The following is a 20,297-nucleotide window of genomic DNA, read 5'->3' on the forward strand; positions in this document are numbered from 1 at the left end:
AATAGTGTATTTACGAGCCTATCACTAAGTAACAGTACCCTTAGCCAATTTTTTGTTGTACCACCATTGGAGTTGCTCTAATCCGATCTAAAGGCTTTTACTTCCCCGTTATGTTTTAAATGAAACGTTTGTTTTTTCACGCAATCCAACGCACTTCCTTAATCATTAATATTTTAGTTGTACACATGTGAAAAAAATAAAATTTGATAGTATGTATCGAAACTAATCTAACAAGATTCTACTTGACTACGTTTTTCCTGATATGATGACGATAAATTGGAGTCAAAATTGATCGATGAATAATGTCATTTTACCCAATATTTTATTTAAAACAGAACGGAAGATTTTAATAAAACAAACTAGTTTTAAAGTGAGGGTATATTTTGTAATTTTACAATAGGAAATAGAGAATAGAGAGATAATGGTCTTGTGTAGCAAAAGAAGGTTGTAAACCTAACTCTCCAAATCTCCATTTGAATCTGTAGAAATTTCTCGATTACAAGGAATTCGCCATTTCAGTCTGCAGATTACAGATTACAGGTTCTTATTCATCCACTCCAGTTTTTGTTTTTATCTAAAAAGTTCAGTTTCGTATTTTCTGCTCAATTCAAGTTAGAAATCGAAGAATTTCTTCGACGATTTCGTGAAATTGAAGGTTTATTAGGACTAATTTTACTCTTAAGTTCTTATAATAAAATGTTGTAGTTTACCATAAGATATTCGAGTAAGAATTTTACAAAATTCACCTTTGGATACGCCACCGAATCGGGCGGACTGATGTTAGCTCAGCCATGCTAGTGTGTAAAACTAAATTTCTTTAAAAAAAAAAAAGGAAAAAAAAAAGAAACTTGATATTGTTTATTGAAATAATAATGTTGGATAAGGACATAATGTTGAATAAAAAGTGACAAATGTTGTACAAAAACTTTCAATTATTGTATGAAAAATTGAATGCTAATTGTGTGTGATTGGAATTGGCAAAGCTTGAAAAGAGAAGTGAGTTTAGGAGTATGAAGTGTTAATTGTTGTTGGTGATTTGTGAATTGAAACTAGTGAATTGTTTCGAATTTGTGATAATCTTTATTGGCTTGTTCAACTAGTCAATTCAGTGAAATTAATCAGCTTCGTATTCTATTTGGAAGTGGATTGTTCTTAAATAGTCAATTAGATTTTGTGCAATTGGAAGTTAGTGATGATGATGTAATGAATTAATTCCAATCTATGAAAGTCGGGGGAATGCAGTTGTGAGTTTTAATTGAATTTTACGTAATCCAACCTGCTTGAATTAGTTGTAAATTGATTCGTTAATTGAATTTCGGTACTGTACTTGTGTTATACTTCCTTCTTTTTCTTGTATCGTCTAGATCGGGCAAGTGGTTTAAGGAAGATATTAGAGAAGGTAGTCAGACCAAATAATTAAAAATAACTTATAGACATCAGTTAGAGCCTTAGAGAGAAGGTTTGGGTTATGAAGCTTGGATTACTTTAAATTTTTAATAATTTTGGCCGCTTACCCTTTATAACTTCTTCCTTAAATTGCGTGTTGGACCCCTTTGGTGCAAGTTCTTAAACATGCATTGATTTCAAGCTTTTGGAGATGAGAGTGAGCTCTCAGATGGGTAATGTGGTTGACGTGTCAGGAAGGAGTATTTTTAGGAGGGTGAAATAGTGTGGCATTGGTAACAGAGATTTGGGTGGAATTGTTTGAACTCAAGTAGAGAAGTACGAACGTTTTTTTTTTTCGTGAGAGGGGATTGGGAAGATTTCTTTAAAAAATTAAATACATTCTATGTGTGATAGAAACATTTGACTTATTCATTGCTGCCCTTGTCGATTTTGTGCTCTTGCAGATAAACTAAATGTCTGTGTTCTACCAAAACATGAATATTAGAGGTTGCACTGGTATTGCCAAACCTGGTCTCTTACTGATGCAGTTGGACTTGCCGACTTTTAGGCTTGGCGAACTACATATGATTCCCACTTTAACACTTCCATTACCATGTTATCATCAGAAGAAAACAGGTCTTAAACTTAGGTGTCGGCACTCAGTGGCTGAAAGATCATTTTCTAGCTCTCGAGCTGTGTCTACACAGAAGCCATACACCAACCAGGTGAAGAAGAAAGAAGAAGGTGCATCATCCTTGTATATGCGCCCTAGTTTGCTAGATATGAAGAAGCAGAAAATAGAAAATCGAGCCCGAGTTTATGAGTTTTTGAGAGGGATTGGTGTGGTTCCCGACGAACTTGATGGGCTAGAACTACCTGTTACAGTTGATGTCATGAGGGAACGTGTGGATTTCCTCCACAAATTGGGACTTACAATTGAGGATATTAATAATTATCCACTTGTTCTTGGCTGCAGTGTTAAAAAGAACATGATTCCAGTACTAGATTACCTTGGAAAACTAGGTGTTCGGAAATCTAGCATCACTGATTTCTTGAGAAGGTACCCACAAGTCCTCCATGCTAGTGTTGTTGTGGATCTTCAGCCTGTAGTTAAGTATCTGCAAGGAATGGATATCAAGCAAGCTGATGTTCCTCGCGTTCTGGAGAGATATCCAGAGGTCTTAGGATTTAAGCTTGAGGGGACCATGAGCACATCAGTAGCATATTTGGTCGGGATTGGGGTTGGAAGAAGAGAAATTGGTGGGGTTTTGACTAAATACCCTGAGATATTAGGTATGAGAGTAGGCCGTGTCATCAAACCTTTTGTTGAATACTTTGAAAGTCTAGGCATTCCAAAATTAGCTGTTGCTAGATTGATTGAAAAGAGGCCTCACATCCTTGGATTTGAATTAGAAGAGAAGGTTAAACCAAATGTTGGATACCTTCTCGACTTTAATGTCAGAGAAAGGTCACTTGCAGCAGTGGTTGCTCAGTATCCTGAGATTATTGGGATTGATCTGAAGTCCAAGCTTCACACACAGCAAAGCTCATTCAATTCTATCCTTGATCTGGGTCCTGAGGATTTTGGGCAGATAATAGAGAGGATGCCACAGGCTATAAGCCTTAGTAAAACAGCTATAGTGAAGCATGTGGATTTTCTTAAACTTTGTGGTTTCTCTTTACAACAGATAAAAATGATGGTTGTTGGGTATCCTCAGTTGCTTGCAATGAATCTAGATATAATGAAGTTGAATTTCGATTACTTTCAATTGGAAATGTCTAGGCCTTTGGATGACTTGGTTGATTTTCCAGCTTTCTTCACTTATGGTTTGGAGTCCACAATAAAGCCAAGGCATCAACAAGTTGCAAAGAAAAAACTTAAATGCTCCCTTTCTTGGCTTTTAAATTGCTCAGATGAGAAGTTCGAGCGAAGAATGAGTTATGAATCTATTGATTTGGAGGAGATGGAGCCTCAGGCCACGTTTGACATGAAATCTCTTATGGGATCTAGATCAGATGAGTCAGATTATGAAATTGATGACTATGATGATGAAGATATGTAATGTGTATTCAACTTTGTATTTTCATGGGGATTGTGAATTGTTTCTCTGATTCTCTCTCCGACGTTGTGGGAATGTCCATATCGATAAGGTAAAGTTTCTGCTCATCACTGTTTCACTCGTGGTGCTTTCTGCTCAATGAAATGTTATAATGCCCCGTCTTAAAAGGATGATTTATTTTACCTGTCAGTTTTGTGTAACTTGCTGCTTATGTGTCTTTGTGCATTGTACTTGCTGTTTCTGTGTCATTGTTTTGTTATAGTGGGATGCCCTACTTCTCGTTGAATGACATTGTGTGATTGCTTGTCTTTTGCTTCACATTATGGTGTGCGCCTGCCTCTTTGTCATCTATGTATACGCCCTGAGCCTCCTTTTGACTCAATGGATGTCTTTAGAATTGGGATTTGTAACATACTCCCTCTAATTATTATTTTTTTAATTAGGACATTTGTTTTCGCACATGGATCAAGGATAAAGTGCAAAAGGTAGAGAAAAGGAGAGTGAAAGTAAGGAAAAAGTGAAAAAGGTAGATAGAAAGAGAGTAATACAATAGAGAGATGGTGGGCCGACCTACCATGTATGGAAAATGGTTCAAATGTTCCAATTTGAAAAAAGAACACCCTTACATTGCAAAATATCCCAAATTCCTAATTAAGAAAACGGAGGGAGTATAGCATAGTGTAAGTCAAGACTGAAGATTTCCTTTCTCTTCCCCTTTATTTGACTTCAAACTGTGACATCATTTTAATGTTGGTGGTTGGTGAACTTGTTCATGCTTAGAATTTCCATTGTTACTTTCCAGTTTAAACATTCAAATTACCAATGCAATAACCTAAATGAAAGCTTTTCTGACTTTGGGTGCATTACTTTAAAAGAAGTTATTTTGGAATGGAGGGAGAAAGTAAGCAATCACATACTCTGCCCAAAATTAAGAGTACTAATCTTGTATGCACGCAATGCGTGCGAAAACAAACAAAAAGTCAATTGCGTAATAATATATACAAAAAATTGTTCATAAAATTCATTGTATATTTTTCTTTAGTTTTTTGAAAACCAATAAATCAAAGATGATGTAAATATTTTGTTAATTGAGGGTATAATGGTAAAAGATGGTGAATTTGTATTTTATTACTTAAGGGTATAAAAGGGTTTACCATTTTTGGTATCCCCCTCTTCCCTTATATAATAGAGATTTGCTTTATGTTGTTGGTGGTCCTATGCTTCTTTTTATGTGCAGGATTGCAAGCAATGAACGGATTTGTGTAATGGTTGTTAATGGTCATTGATGTGCAAACAAGTTAAAGCACCAAGCTTTCATTCTATTGTGGGGAGTAAGCTCAAAAGATCATGTATAAAATGTTCCATATGTGTCTCAATTACAACTCAGGTTAGTACTATGTTACCGTTTTGATAGTCATGTTACTAACTTATTATAAATATGATTCACCTACATATTTAGTGATGCCATAATGCTTGTAATTGATTGCTTGGATCTAAATTCTAATTACTGTTTGAGGTTCTTATCCAAAATGCTTTATCATGTTTGGATGGCGGTGAATGCTTCCATGTTGAATTTTCTGTTTGGAATAAATGCATACGTCACGTGAAATTGAGTTATAGGTAAATGGGTGGAATTTTTTTTTTTTTTTTGGGGGGGGGGGGGTTTCTTTTGGCATTGACTTGAGTGATGGAAATTGAATGTTCCATGTCGACTGAAACAGTAGCTGCCCAGAAGATGAAGCCCCATCGACCTTAGGATCAGCCTGCCCGGCCACGCGGATGGCCGGGTGCTTCCCTTCTCTTTGCTCGTGCTCATCGCTGCTACGCTGCTGCTCTCTTGTCGTCATACATTGATACTCGCTGCTGCACGTTTGCCGCTCGTCGTCTTTGTGCTTGCTTTCATGAATATGTCTACAACACCATCATATCTTACATGACAGCCTCTTAATGTCTTTTCGTAGCATTCTCTTTACATATATCTGGAAATATATCCTCAAAACATAATTTAGGATTCTTGGATTTATGTTCCTTTGATATAAAATTTTGAGAACTGCTATCATGTGCACTTGTCGTAAATATGACTACTTAAATTATGAATTACTTCTATGTATTATGCGAGAGGAAGAATGGGAATGATAAATGTAGTCAACCTCCTGTTTAAGGATATGGTTACAACCTTGCAGTTTAAGGCTTGTTTCATTGTTTGCATCATATTCAGTTTTTTCATTTTGAGATTTTACAAGTCATGTGATATAGCTGTAAGAGGAACTTACAACTAGTCATACTTATATTAATCATGTTTATCATGAAACGAGACAAAAGAAAACTGGAAACTACGTTTTCTAGATTCCATATTTTTATTTTTTTTCTTTCTTTTAAGAAAAAGTGAATACTAGAACAAGAAACCGTAAACGTACATTTTATTGTTACTCGTCGTGTTTACTCTCTTCTAATAGTAGTCTATCTCGCAGCTTTTCTAGGGTAAGGGCTTCACTAGCTGGTGCTGCTCAACTATCAGCATAGGACTTTACTAAAACTTCTCACTTCCCAGTTCTCATCTGGGATCTTTAATTCTGGTTCTCAACATTCTCTGGAAGACTTAATTTGCTTTGTACTACGTAGTTTTTCTTTTTTAATTCTTGATAGGAACTTACACAGTATAGACTGAAGAAAATCGATTAATCTGAGGTAGCATTTTGTAAATGGTTCCAACCATGGTTGACGTGTATGCGAGTTGCATAGTTCTATCAACGATCTCTTTTCTGGAAAAAAGTTCTATCAATAAATTGATGTGTTTGTATAAACTGTGGCAAGATCAGTGTTGTCAAACTTACAGTACATCTATCCGAGTACATTATAAATCAAACTTCACAACCTTCCGAAGTAATCCTCCATCAGCCTTCATGTAACATGTGTTCCAACTATTCTCAACAATGGTTCACAATTGTAGGATTTGTATCTCATCCATAATGAGATGGATTTTTCATGGACTTTGACAGTTGAAACATTTCCCTCAATTCTTGAGAGATGAAATTTAGTCTTCATAAGGTGGGTGATAACTGATAACTTGTCAGAGTGAGCTGCAACGAGCGAGTGTTTCATTGGAAGGAAAACATTTTCGTGTTCAGTTGGTCTTGTAAGAGACCGTCTACTTATAATTTAAAAGTAGGCGCGGCCCAAGCCCAATATTAAGAAGAGAATAGATCATATTTCTTAATATAGTGACTACTTTAATCTATTTTGTGACCATTTTAATCTATTTAGTGACCAGTTTAATCTATTCATTAGTAACATTCTTTAATTCATTTAGTGACTGATTTAATCCATTTAGTGACTAGCTTAATCCATTTTGTAAGATTGACGAACTATTTTTAAAAATTGTTTGTTCTAATTCGAAATTCAAAGGGAAATAAAAGAGGAAAAGAGAATGGACGACTAGGATGGTGCAAGATACCTAAAATAGTGTTAGGTTAGAGAGAAATTGAATGGGCTTCTTAAGAGAACGTAGGTTTGCATGGTCTAATTTTATATTAAAATTAGACCGTCTATTATAATAATTTGTGTTTCGTGTTAAGGTGTTTTATTTTCGATGGTTTACTTTGTACTGCTTTCGTGATTTATATAGATAAAAAAACATAGACATATATAATATATCAACCAATATTTAAATCCTTTTCCTAAAAAAAAGTAAGAATATCCAAATCATGTTATACTTCATCAGCTACGAATATGCTAAACGACCTATGATTGATGTCCCTCACCACTACCATCTTTATGGTAATAAACAAATCAAAATCATTCTCCGAACGCCTAAAATATGGACTAGCTCTTGATGTATCTTTCATCCATCATTACCCAAAAAAAAAATAAACTAATACAAACTACAAACATAGTAACATGTCATTAAAAAATTGTCCTAGCTATCTTTGTTGGCTAATAAGTTGTTTCATTTTTTTATATATTTGCTACATCTAAGTTGTTGGTTACAAGTTTTCTTTGACGGGATTACAAGCTTTCTTATGCAACGTGAGTTGCGTCTAATACTCCATATGTACGAAGCATTTAAATTCATCATTAGAAATGATTTTGATATGCCAACAGAATAATAAAATATTAATACACTCTCTAAATTGAAAGGATTTGCACTTCTATGTGTTATCAAACTTATAACTACTAATATTATGATAGATTCAACTGGATCACATCGTATCCTATATCTATCTAATAATTCAAGTTATTTTAAGATATCCTAAGAATAATTTATCATACTTTTCAAATTAAAAGAGTTTACATGTTCCATCAATAGAACTATAGCCACTATAATTGTTCCTCTAGATGTAACCGATAGATTGTGTCGGATTAGATTGATTTAGATTTTACCATATTTTAAACTAATCTAAATTATTATTTTGGATATGAAATGTCCCTCACTAAGATTACCGTTGCATTATTGACTTTAAAACTCTTTATTTTTCTAGGATTTTTCTTACCTATGCACCTAGTACATAGGCTTAATTTGTTTGTTTTTAGTTTTATTTAACAAAATTGATAAATATGATATAGTTAATTAAATATATCATTCTCATAATTGATATATAATTTCTATTATGTGAATAATATATTTAATTAACCATGTCATATTTGTAAAATTTGTTGAATAAAGTTAAAAATAAATAGTTAAACCTATGCACTAGGTGTATAGCTTAAAAAAACCATTTCTCTATATTATTACTCGAGAAAGCACAATATTTTTACAAGTGTTTATTTTTAATTTATTTACTTTGGTGAGATTCTTTCACAAGTAATAATTTCAAAATAAATAAGGACAATATTAAAACACCACCTATCTACTCCACTATATTGATGGCTCAATCCCCCTCTCTTAATTTGTTTTTTCATGTACTTGAATAACAATGTTTTTTTTTTTTGGCAACTTTCATTGAATTAGTAATAATAATTAAATTTAAAAGATAATCTCAGAACTTTCAAATATTAAAAAAACTCTTTCAATAATAAAAAAAAGTTTTAAATATCGTAAAAAAACTCACAAGCACAATAAAAAGTGTTAAAAGTGAAGTATGTACTACCCAAAATTACGTTCCTTTACCTTTATATGACGAACATGAAACTAATAAGTCATATAATATCAATTCCCACGTTTATAATCTTGTAACCATTTTTTGTTAAAAATTTTACCGAACAATAATATAATATTATGAAAAAGTCTAATTTGCTAGAATATAGTCAAATAAATGTCATGCATATTGACATATCCATCCTTAGAGTTGCTTTCAGTTTATGAAATAACATCATGAATAATGTATGTCAAACATACATGAATTTTATTTTGTTAAATTTTACCCAATTAGCGTAACTTCATTAGAAAATTGTACCATCGACACCATAAAGTTGGTCTAAATTAACACAGTTATATATAGTTATATACTTACTATATACTAATACCATGTTGTCCTTAAAAGTAATCGCATAGGTTGTCCACTGAAATAAAACATAACCTTTTTAGTTTTTAGTTTAGAAGTTGAGACTTTAGAAATAAAAAAATAGGACTACGGAGCATGACCTGCAACTGCAAGGCTGTAGGAGAGATAGTTTGCAAGACAAATAGTCCCACATCGAGTGATGAGCATGGAGCACAAGCAAATGACGCGTTTATAAACAATAATCGAATAGAGTTGAGAGTATCTTTGCGCTTGGGGCAATGACGCAGCTAGTGAGGTAATAACCGAGGCGCGTCAATTGCTGGTTGAAAACTATTTCCAAACCCCCTCCTCGGCCTGAGCCTTGTCTCTGGCCGTCGAGAATTTCTGGAAGGGCTCCCTCTCGAGGGTAAAGCTCTACAATTCTAAGTTTAAGTCTTACCATTTAATATCTTGAAGTTAACAAGTTTGTCCTAAGTAACATTGAAATTTAGAAGCTAATTAATGAAAACATAATCTTGCATATGATGGATTTATATTTCATGTTGAAGTTCTGAGAAAAATTCCAGTTTATGCAACTTACAATGAACCATGGCTAGAGAAGCCATGTAATTCAGATCTGACTGAAATGAATTTAATATCATAAAGTTAATAAGTTTGTCCAAATTGTAACATTTGATTTCATAAAGTTGATTAATTCAAACATAATCTTACATGTTGAGAAGTGAAAACCCCTATGATGAATTTAGATTTCATGTTGAAGTCTGAGAAAAACTCCAGTTTCTGCACTTACAATGAACCTTGGCTAAAGAAGCCATGTAATCATCAGACCTGAAATGGGTAGTGTTAAAACAAGCAATACAGGAATTAGGAAATGACTGAAAAGCAGTAGAAGTACAAAGTTGAAGTTTCTGAGGTTTGGTGGTGCTAAACCTTTCAGCATAAGGGGATTGACAAGCAGCAACTAAATAATTTTTCGCCGCCTCTTCTTCACCCTGCACAATTAGCAACTTTAGTGTTGAGAATAGAATTTGTTTCGAGTTCACTTTCTAAGGCCGAAAAAGATGTATATAAGAATGATACCAATGCTTCATGATAGAGGCCAGCATACAGATATGCATAGAAGTATTCGCCATCTCGGCTGCTTGAGAATGTATCAACCAACTATAATAGAAGAAATTAGAAATCCAGAACATAGAGAATGGTAAGGAAGTGTTGCAACTACTACTACGAAATGTTGCAACTAAAAGAACATCATTCCACTAAAATGTGAGTTGTATTTAGCACCTTCCGAGGGTCACCACCATCTTTGAACATCTCGTACACTTGACGCATCACCGGTCTTGGATCTCTACCAACCTGAGTACAGCAAAAAGCAAGCATTTTCAAAAGAGGAAAAATCACTTTGGTAGAGAACAAACATAAAGAACAAATATGGTGGTAGTATATTAAGAAAACATGAATTCTTATGATCATATGATGGAGAGATTGCATCTACTACAGGAGTTTTCACAAACTAGCCTCAAGAAATTGATCCCTAGCTTTGTCAACCCCGTAAAGCCGAGCTTCACAAAGGAAGCACCAAATTGACTCCTCAGTGTCATTCGGGTTCTGGGCAACATCTAGCCTGAATTGTTCAGCCCCTTCTTCAAACCTACCAAAAAAATTAATTTCACTTACATTTAGACCAAGAAAAAGAGTATCATATAACTTGTGCGAAAATTTGTTTTGTATATTTCTCTTCATACCCTCCGATTATTGGTCTTAAGAGAATAACTTCTACCAAATGGTATCGTTAATGTAGTTTTATGTAAGCAGGGGAATACCTGTCTAAATAGTAAAGAGACAATCCTCTTTGCCAAAGATCTGCAACAGTATCCCACATCGGTTAATAAATACACAAAAATGTCATTCATAAATCAAACATAAGCGCAGTCAAAAATTTGTAAACGTACATGCCTTTTGACGCGAATCAAGCTCAATTGCTTTATCAAATTCAGCAACAGACCCCATTACATCACCCTACTCAAATCCATAAACAGACAACAAATTTGAAAATCAAAACTCACTCCAGTGGAGTAAAAAATATAGCAGGTTAACGAAAATATAAAGAAAAATATAGCAATTAAAAAAACTCGAGGAAATAATACAGGGAGCATATTTTGACTATTCTACCATTAATCCTGCTATCTACCAAAAATTAGTGGACTGAAAGTAGTGAAAAAGTAGATTTTTTTTTCTCTGTTGTGGGACACTATTATTAATAATCTTTTCGTTTTTTTAAAAAAAAACATTTTACCATTTAGATATGTCTCTTTTTGGTTATTACATTTTCCAAATATTCTATTTTTAGCATACGGTATTCACAATTTATTTATCTTTATACTCTTACTTTTGTCGCTCTACTCTTCACTAATCTCTAGATGTTTTATTGGTCTGTATGCTAAAATAAATATAGCAACTGAAAAAAGACGAAGGGAGTGGTACAATTAAATAGTACAACAAAAGTTATGTTTCTGCGATGCAGGACAACTTTGGGTAATATAGAAATACCTGTCGAAAGAGTAGCATACCACGACGAATGGCAAGACCAGCTTCACGGGAATTATTATTTGTGCCACCAGTCAAAGCATCCCATATGCCAGAAACTGAAGGAAGGAAAATTCTTCTCGAGATAGAAAGTTGTGAATAATTTATGGATGGTTTGAAAATGAGTGATACTGGAAATGGGGATTGAGAGTTGATTGATGTTGTGTGGGAGAAGATAGGAAGAGTTTTGATTGTGGGACTGAAAGTGCTACTTATGCTCATCTTTTGAACTTGTGCAAATTTTTTTTTTTTGTTTTTTTTTGTTTTTGTTGTCTTTGAGCGCGCAGAGGAAGAGAGAGAAAAGACGGGAAGAGCAAGAAAGATAAGGCTAGCTTGTAAAAGTGCCCACAACTTTACATGAATTTTGGGCTCTTCAAATTAGAGTTAGATAACGGGCTGTTACGATTTTATCCATTGGCCATTAAATTCCATGTCTTGCACAAAAATCAGGTGTGACTAGAGTTCTAAATTTTGGGTCGTTATTCGATTCCCTCAATAATTCTAGGTATGCTTCTTTTGTGAATCGGGTTTTGGCCACAAAATATCTGTAAATATGCGTGATTTTTATTTAAGGTGTGATTAGTTGGACGGAAAATATTTTCAATGGAATGTGATTTTCCACGAAAATCATTTTTTAGAGAAAAACTCAATATTAGATTGTTTTTTCTTTTTTGGTGGTAAGGAAAGTAACTTTCGTTAGAACCTATTGTCATTTGTTTGTGTTGTGTTATTGTTTAATAGGATGGGGAAAGGATGATTTTTCTTACTTCCCTATGAAAGTAATTTTCCACACTTGAAAAATGAATTTCAACCCATATTTTCCTTTTCTTGATCAGATACAAACCAAAGTGAGAAAAATACTTTCCTACCAATCAAACACATCCTTAGAGAAAAAGAGGACCAAAATAGTCGGATCAAAGTCTCATAAGTTAGGGTTAATATTGATGACATCATAAGTAAATCTGATAAATGCCCAATATTAGATGTTTTCTCATTAGAGAAAAAAAATTCAAAGAGTTTTTTGAGGTCTTTATTTTACAAAGTATGTTCTATTTACGCTAAAAAAAAACCCTTCTATTTTTATTTTTCGAGGCTAGTCACTTGAGATGCTAGGTGCTAATTTTCATAAATCTCTCTCTTATTGACATGTTTTATTAATAGCCAAATGACATTCTCTTTTAATCTATCTTTTACAATTTTGCATTATTCATTGCAAAACAAAGTAAAAAGAGAAATTTCAAGTTACTCATTATGAGGCGCATAAAAGATATCTTATATACCAGCAAACTATAAGATGCGATAGCATCACATAGCACTTAAAGATAACAGGGTTGCATATTCGAAACGAGCTTCTTATTATTTTTTATCCAATGTAACCCAGTTATTACCCTTTTATACCACATTTATGTTTCCAATCTGTAGTGAAACCAAGCTCCTACAGAGGGAAGCACTTACTGTGGCTACTACTTCACTCTATTCGGTTTCATTGTCTCCGTTGAAGTTAACCATTGCACCAACAGCGATCACCAAAAAGCTTGCAATCCACGAAAAATAGAGCATAGGGATACATACATGACATGAAACAAGAAATTTTACTAATACAACCCCTGAACTTTTAAGCTATTGGAACAGGAGCTACACAACTACGAAGTTAAACCTGATCCAACAGCTCAAACAATTTGCAGAATATGATCAAAAAGTTCGCATTCATCCCTAATGCTTGCACACAATTTCCTTACATAATTTCAAATAGATTACCAAAATTACTGGCACTGTGCAGTAGTTCAGATCCTTGGCAACTACATAAAACATAGCAAACGGAAATGTTTGTCGTGCAACGAAATAAAATTAACAAAAAACTTTCTTCAAAACAAAAATTTTCCAGTCTGATCCTTCTCTCAAAATCTACTCGACTTCACTTTTCTTCTTCTTGGTCTTCTTTGCTGGCCTGCAGTACAGTAATTCAAAAACATTAATAAACTGGCAAAGATGTTAGTTTACAGAAGGCAATTAGACAAATTAAGATTAGAGTCTACGTACTCTGCTGGCTTTGGAGCTACTGCTGGTTCGGCTACTTTCTCAACAGGGGCTTTCTCCATAGGGCCCTGCATAAAGCATTGTTAGAAATTATCAAGTAAATTTTACTTTCACATTCTTTCTGCCAAAATACTGGAAAAACAAATCAGCTCTTGCTGCACGTTCCAAGAGTTTCAACAAGTTTTTTTTAACCCTAACAACTCAGTATATCTCACACATCCATAACACCTTAGACCATTTCCATCAGCATTCTCCTTTAAGCATATGCAACAGAGAACTCTGTGTTAAAGTCTCCCAATTTCCTACATTCCGCAAGTCAGATGTTCTATCAAGCCAACATTGCGCCAGAAATCTATGTTTAAGGTGTGATATGACCGAAATCATCAGCTGCCTCTACTGCTACACATGTCAAGCTCCATAGTAAATTTTAATATATGCTCTATCCACCCCCCAACACGCTGCTTGCTAGACACAATCTGTAATCAACTTCATCTGAACTTGTCTGAAAGGGTGATAATAGTTTTTAACTTTTTTTTGGGGGAAAAGGGGGGGGGGGTTAGAAGGAGAATGATTGTTTAAGAAGAAAGATAATCTCACCAGTGCTAGACGCTCATCCCTCCTGGCAATCTTTCTCTCCCTGCTAGCCTTATTCTTTGCACGCCTAGCCTCAAATTGGTCGGAAAGTGTCTTTTCTCTTGCCTTCTCAGCCTTTGACTTGTGGATGTTTTCCATGAGCACACGTTTGTTCTTGAAGACATTACCCTTAACCTTCATGTACATGTCGTGATACATGTGCTTGTCAATTTTCTTGGACTCTCGGTATTTGCGGAGCAAGCGTCTAAGTACACGCATTCTCCTCATCCAGAGAATCTTTGTTGGCAACCTAGCCTCCCTAGTACCCTTACGTTTACCTATAACATATTTCAAAATTAGCAAAATTGTCAAAGAAACTCTTCATGAACCAAGAAACAGTACCAGAGCATGAAATCCATCTGATATGTCATGAAATATGTAGCCCGAATATGACTGTATGAAAACTGAGTTTAGAAAAGGCTCAAAACAGTTCAAGAAAAGTGTCGTGAGGTACATAATTATTGAAAAGTTATCACCTACAAATGCAGCTAATTGGGGGAATGATTTAGTGATTATGTAGCAGCAGTAGAAGGTCCAATATGACTTATTTGGGGACGAATCAAATATAAAGTGTATTCAGGCAGATTCCAGACAGAATGATACTCAGATAAATCACTACTGAAGTATCAAAACCCACCATAGCCAGAGTGACGACCCTTTCGCTTTGCGATGTTCATTCGGCGAGCACGGGAACGAGAATGGATATTTGCTGGCTTCCTGATGATAAATCCATCTTTGATTAACTTTCTAATGTTTTGTCCTGCAATGAATCAACAATAAGTTACTTAAAAGTGATATATGCACAGGCAAGCATAGAGTGGATAACTGAATAATTTTTCACAGCAGATGAACTAGGATTGAAACAGGAATAAAAAATCCAACAAAACACTAGGTTTACCAAGGATCAGACAGCTAAAAACGTAAGACACAATAACATGTATTTTGCAACACAAGACATTGTTTCAGCAGAGTTTTCCATTCTTCTAGGATTTAATACAAAATGATTCTCTTTTCCAACAAAACTAGCACTGATAGTTTAATAAAAGATGCATACAATGACAAGGAAGCAATTCCAACTGCTCAGAAGAAAAAAAAGGTTCCAGCTGACATGAATTGAACTTATAAACACTGATTACATCTCATAAAACAATTAACTCTGTAATAAGAACAGTTCCATGCAAACAATGTAATAGCATGTATACATGAACCTCCGGAGAGCTTCAAAGAACAATTAGGGATTAACCATAAAAAATTGATGACAGAAGACAAACATGGTCAGACAACAGAAGAAAACTCTACTGATGCATGTGTACTAGTGAAATGTTATCCAGTAACATTGGAGCACATCCCCATTGGCCAAAGAGATGGCTCAAGCAGAAAGGATGAATTCTTATACGCACAAAAAACAACTCAGAAATCATATTTGACAAAAGATTTCCAATATTAATATTGTGCGAGCATGCAGTTACCTAAAGAGCTAGCTGCAGATAATATACAGCAAATCGTGTTACCCCTCCCGCCAGCACACTCCGAGATGTATATAACTAGCATCGAGTATTTACACACAAAAGCAGAATAGTATTCTTCTAGACATCTGTAAACTCTCTTAGTATTCCATCAGAAACTCAAATAAGCTGTTCTTCACATTTCCTCAAGACTATACCCCCAAACACATTAATAAATAACTCCATAACCTTCAACAACCTTATAAGTTGTGTGACTCTATTTTTAGTAGAAACATTCAACTTTACTCCCAAAATGCAACGATCACCGAGCTTCAAGAAGGATAGGTTTTACCCAATCCAAAAGCCATAAAACGGCAAGCGATTTTCTTAACAAGATAAAAGGGAAAAACACTTAAAATCGCCGAATTCGCTCACTTCTAAGATACTTATACACCTTCCGAATTAAAACCCTATATCTTCAGCAATGCAGCAAAAATACAAACAAAAATATACAAAGTCTACCAGAAATGTCTTCTTTCTCATATATACGAGCACATCTCCATCTCAAACACAAAATAAATAAACATATCTTCAGAAAAAAGAAAAACCTCAAAATCATCATACTCAAACCCTAGTTCCCCAAATTTCCGACAAATGATTTAAAATCCTAAATATCTAAAGTACAGACTCCAAATAATCGTTATCAAAGCATAAAAGTACTAATTAAAGCGTAAAAATAACAATTACATTAACTTAAATACAAGAATAAACCTAGAAATCACTCATAAAATGCATTTCATCTAATTTCTAATATAACAAACAAAACACATCGATTACGAGCACTAAAACATCATCTTCATACCAGCTGTAAAATAATCAAGAGGAAAAGTTGAAATGATAATGAAAATGAAAGGAGAAAAACAAAAAAGAGGAGAGAGAAAGTTACGAGAGTTAGCCATGGAAATCTCATTGGATTCATTAGGATCAAGCCAAGTCTTCTTCTTCCCGCAACCAAGTACACTAGCGGCGAGCCGCTTCTGGAGCTTCAGAGACACCATTTCTTCTGCAACTTACCTTTTTTTTTTTCTACGCAGCAGAAATGAGAGCGGCGATAATTAGAGTGATAATAAACTGCTGCTACTATGTTTTAAAGAGAAACCCTAGCTAGAATGAGTAATGGGCCTTTTTTATGGCCTTTTATTCTGAGCTTTGTATTGGATGTGATACTGCTAATAGGCCTTGTTAGAAATTAGTTTTGAAACAAGAGGTTTTAGAGTGATTGGGCTGAAGTATACCACTCCGTATTTTTTTAGTTGTAATTTTTGTTTTTTTTATACTATATATCATTCAATTTTATTATATTATATCATTTTATAAGAAAAAATATAGTTAAATGAGGTTTTGTTAGACTTGTCGTGATGCAAGGATTCTAAATATTAAATTTTTATAATTTTTACTTACACCAAATAGAAGATATAACGTATCGGCAAATGTGAAAAAGCAAATGATGCAACTAAAAAAATACAGAGGAAGTATTTATGTTGTAAGCTATGAAGTACTCCCTCTGTTTTTTTTTTTCATCGTTCTTACTTATAATCTTGACACTATTCATACTTAGAGAGAATCTTCTCAAAAAATTTAAAATTATAAGAAAAAATATAGTCATATGGGGTCTTGTTTGATTCGTCTCAATTAGTACATTATAAATATTCAATCGTTATACTAATATATAATGAAAGATATTTAAGTTCAAAGATGTGCATTGGGAGATATGCACAGGAAAGTGAGAGAGATAAAAATAAAACAATTAAGGAGTATAATATTATGTTTTTTGATGTCCTGATTTTGTAAGAAGGTGTTACTTATATCAACTATAAAAAAAAAAACTATTGTTTAATAGTTCCTTTGCTTTTATATAAAATTATATATCTTTATCTCTTAAAAAAAAATTACATGTTTTTCTTCGTTTGGAAGTTGTATGTTAAGTTTGTTTTCCTCTCTACTTTTGTCTTTCCCACAAAATTCTAATTTTCAACTTAAGAACTATCGTTATCCTTTTCGGTTGTTGTAGGCCATTTTTCTCCTTTTGTTGTTAGTTTTTTTTTTTTATGTTAATGTTCCTAATAAACTTCATTTTCTCTAATGGAGAGTTTTTATACTCGTATATTATGTCATATCTACCCATATATTGGGTTTTATCTCTCTATGTGAAAGTTTGGAGACTTTAGTTTTGATTTTTTATGTAATTCAAAAGGTTGATGTGTTGGCCGAAATTTGTGTGAAATTGCAACAGATGTCTGAATTTAATCCAGTTCTATTTCAAAACTACAAAAGAGGGACATACCTCTTTGTAGAAGGTCGTAGACGAGCGTTTTAAGAAGTGTTAGATCTACTCCACGATCGTGGTTTTGTCATATTAGAATTGTATTTGTTTCATTTTGATATGTATTTGTTTAGTTTGACTTCTATATTATTTGTCGTGTGACTTTGAATCAATGAATTAATTTATTTTTTTAAAAAAAATATCATCGTTAGTTTTGCGTTTCGCATATAGGTTAACAACTTCCTAGATAGTTATTATAGATTTGTATGTATGTGTCATGTGACCATTTGTTATTACCCATGATATATATTTGTCTTTTATTTTAAGAACCTTCAGCATGTAAATTAGATTTTAAAAGTGGGTCGTGGTGAAGTTCAAGACTGATAAAATAGCGATAAAATTTAAAAATGAATTAATATATTGCAAAAAAAAAAAGTTGAAACTTCAAACTTCTTCAATTTGGGAATCACTAAGGCCATTTTAAAAGCCCAACTTAAAATAAATGGACCACAAGGCTCAACCAAATAAAAGTTGATGAAAAGGTTATATAATCTTTTTAACTAGTATTTAAAACCTATGAAATTTACTCATCACACCCAACCGCTATTATACAATATATATTATTTAATTTATAATAATATGATCCATTAATAATTAATGATAAGTATATATAAAAAGTTAAATATATAATTTGCATTTTTATCATTAACTAAATTAAATGCACAATGAGTTTTTTTTTTCTTGAAGTGTAAAAATGAAAGATAATTCATATAAAATAAACAAAATTAGAGGAAATTAAATTAGTAAATAGATGGAAAAAAATATTTGTCCGAAATATTGTAAAATGGGTTTCTATTTATAGAGCTCGGAAAGATAGAGTCGTTAACATTCTTATTTACTTTGTATTTTTTAAAAATATAACCGTTGTAATTTTTGCAACGATTACAATTTAAAACCCAGTTAGTAAATGACACTTGACAGCCTACAACTGACGTTGACACGCATGTCTGGTGCCTAGTAATTTATTTTGGATTTGCGTCAGTCAAAACATATCGTTTTGGCTTGAGTTGTTTCATAACTCAAACCAAAACGACGTTGTTTTGTTTGAGGGAAATCCAGAAAAATGCTTTTAATTGAAAGATCAAAAGGGGTGTTATTAACGCTTGATCGTCAATTCACTCATCTCAGCCCAAATTTCTTCTTTAATCACCCCACAATCTTATTTCTACTCGTGATTAAAGACTCAAAAAATAAAATTATGCTTACAATCTTTATTTTCACTGATGAATAAGGGTGAAAACAATGGCCAAAAACACAATACAAACAAATCAATTACATTTTTTTAGAGGAAGAAATCAAATATACTGAGTACACACTGATCCACAAGTATGTTAATGTAATAAGATTATCATGCATTGTATATTTGTATATGTATCACCCCAAACAAGTATACTTTTTAAAACAATTTGTGATTCCGAGTATGTCTTTGGTAAGACGGTCTGACGTTAAGCTTAACATCAGACTTGTTAACAGTATTACCTAAATGAACAAAATTTATAACTATTAACCCGAAAATCATAACGAATGACTACACAATCATAATTTTAATCCTAAACATAATAACTAATCATGCAAAAAGCATAACTAATTGCCCAAAAAACATAACTAATGGTCGTCTAAAGTTAAACTTTACGTCAGACGGTCTTTTATAAGAATTTGTGATTCCAATTTCGTTCATGAGCTATGACACCCCCCCCCCCCGCGCTCCCTTTGTTACACTATAATTTTTTGCACGCGATGCGTGCTTGAATTTTTTTCAAAACAAAAACTCGGTTTTCTTCGGCATAAGAGTCAAAATTTGAACATTAGACATACGAAGTATAATTGTTTTTAGTTGCAAATTTTGATTGGTTTAGTTTCTGTCACTTAAGTCTCTCACCATTTTTTTTTTTTTTTTAATTTTTTATTTTCAAAGTTAAATTCTATGAACAAAATAGACATTTTTATTGAATTTACTTATGATTTCTAATATTATAATTTTTTAGTTGATTTTTGAATTAAGTACAGTACTTCATAAATTGTAAAGAAAGTGAACACTTTGATTTCAAGTCAATTTTTTCATAGGTTGTAGTTTGTGAGTGATTGTTATAATTATATTTTTGGTATTTTTGTTTGAAGCCACCTTGATTTGTAAGTAAATTTGTAATTAGGAATGGAAAGAGGGTAATATAGTCTCTTCATTCTGGGACACCATAGCTCCCCCCATTCCCTTATATAATAGAGATATGTTGTACTTTAATTCTTGAATGATATTTTACATAAACCTTTTTACCTTGATAATTAATCGCTATTATATAGTAGAAAAATATAGGTCCAAATATATGTA

General features: G+C 33.2%; 3 protein-coding genes and 1 non-coding gene across 6 annotated transcripts; 2 read left to right on the top strand and 2 right to left on the bottom strand.

The window, feature by feature from the left end:
- Positions 1-395: 395 nt before the first annotated feature.
- Positions 396-6,250, top strand: LOC104890343 (hypothetical protein). 3 transcript variants are annotated; one of them, XM_010675787.4, is made up of 4 exons: positions 396-540; positions 1,851-3,537; positions 4,684-4,833; positions 5,918-6,250. In XM_010675787.4, exon 2 carries the CDS (start codon positions 1,860-1,862, stop codon positions 3,447-3,449), a length of 1,590 nt encoding a protein of 529 aa, XP_010674089.1. In that variant the 5' UTR covers positions 396-540; positions 1,851-1,859; the 3' UTR covers positions 3,450-3,537; positions 4,684-4,833; positions 5,918-6,250. The 3 variants fall into 3 exon arrangements, with proteins under 3 accessions (XP_010674089.1, XP_048499495.1, XP_048499496.1); XM_048643538.2 differs by lacking the exon at positions 5,918-6,250 and adding an exon at positions 5,168-5,911; XM_048643539.2 differs by lacking the exon at positions 5,918-6,250 and adding an exon at positions 5,171-5,911.
- A 2,897-nt stretch (positions 6,251-9,147) lies between these two features.
- On the top strand, positions 9,148-9,301 carry LOC125497235 (U4 spliceosomal RNA). The gene has a single exon (XR_007273864.1). It is a non-coding gene; the product is annotated as a U4 spliceosomal RNA (small nuclear RNA).
- Positions 9,302-9,385: 84 nt separating this feature from the next.
- Positions 9,386-11,953, bottom strand: LOC104890342 (hypothetical protein). The gene is made up of 8 exons (XM_010675785.4): positions 11,438-11,953; positions 10,840-10,906; positions 10,711-10,750; positions 10,406-10,538; positions 10,172-10,243; positions 9,968-10,048; positions 9,818-9,879; positions 9,386-9,715 (listed from the first exon to the last, which is right to left on the bottom strand). Exons 1-8 carry the CDS (start codon positions 11,693-11,695, stop codon positions 9,637-9,639), a joined length of 792 nt encoding a protein of 263 aa, XP_010674087.1. The 5' UTR covers positions 11,696-11,953; the 3' UTR covers positions 9,386-9,636.
- A 1,093-nt stretch (positions 11,954-13,046) lies between these two features.
- LOC104890341 (60S ribosomal protein L19-3) lies at positions 13,047-16,710 on the bottom strand. The gene is made up of 5 exons (XM_010675784.4): positions 16,535-16,710; positions 14,781-14,903; positions 14,108-14,421; positions 13,514-13,578; positions 13,047-13,421 (listed from the first exon to the last, which is right to left on the bottom strand). Exons 1-5 carry the CDS (start codon positions 16,644-16,646, stop codon positions 13,379-13,381), a joined length of 657 nt encoding a protein of 218 aa, XP_010674086.1. The 5' UTR covers positions 16,647-16,710; the 3' UTR covers positions 13,047-13,378.
- Positions 16,711-20,297: the final 3,587 nt, after the last annotated feature.

This window comes from Beta vulgaris, chromosome 4, assembly GCF_026745355.1.
Source record: "Beta vulgaris subsp. vulgaris cultivar EL10 chromosome 4, EL10.2, whole genome shotgun sequence".
Classification (NCBI taxonomy): domain Eukaryota; kingdom Viridiplantae; phylum Streptophyta; class Magnoliopsida; order Caryophyllales; family Amaranthaceae; genus Beta; species Beta vulgaris.

Bases quoted from the DNA above. Each gene is read 5' to 3' on its own strand.
- LOC104890342 (XM_010675785.4), bottom strand. From the start codon at position 11,695: ATGAGCATAAGTAGCACTTTCAGTCCCACAATCAAAACTCTTCCTATC. The intron at 10,751-10,839 runs GTACGTTTACAA...ATACTGTTGCAG, and splicing joins TGATTCGCGTCAAAAGGCAT to ATCTTTGGCAAAGAGGATTG. The intron at 10,049-10,171 runs GTGCTAAATACA...CTTCTATTATAG, and splicing joins ATGGTGGTGACCCTCGGAAG to TTGGTTGATACATTCTCAAG.
- LOC104890341 (XM_010675784.4), bottom strand. From the start codon at position 16,646: ATGGTGTCTCTGAAGCTCCAGAAGCGGCTCGCCGCTAGTGTACTTGGT. The intron at 14,422-14,780 runs GTGGGTTTTGAT...AATATGTTATAG, and splicing joins GGGTCGTCACTCTGGCTATG to GTAAACGTAAGGGTACTAGG. The intron at 13,422-13,513 runs GTACGTAGACTC...ACTGTACTGCAG, and splicing joins GTAGCTCCAAAGCCAGCAGA to GCCAGCAAAGAAGACCAAGA.
- LOC104890343 (XM_010675787.4), top strand. From the start codon at position 1,860: ATGTCTGTGTTCTACCAAAACATGAATATTAGAGGTTGCACTGGTATT.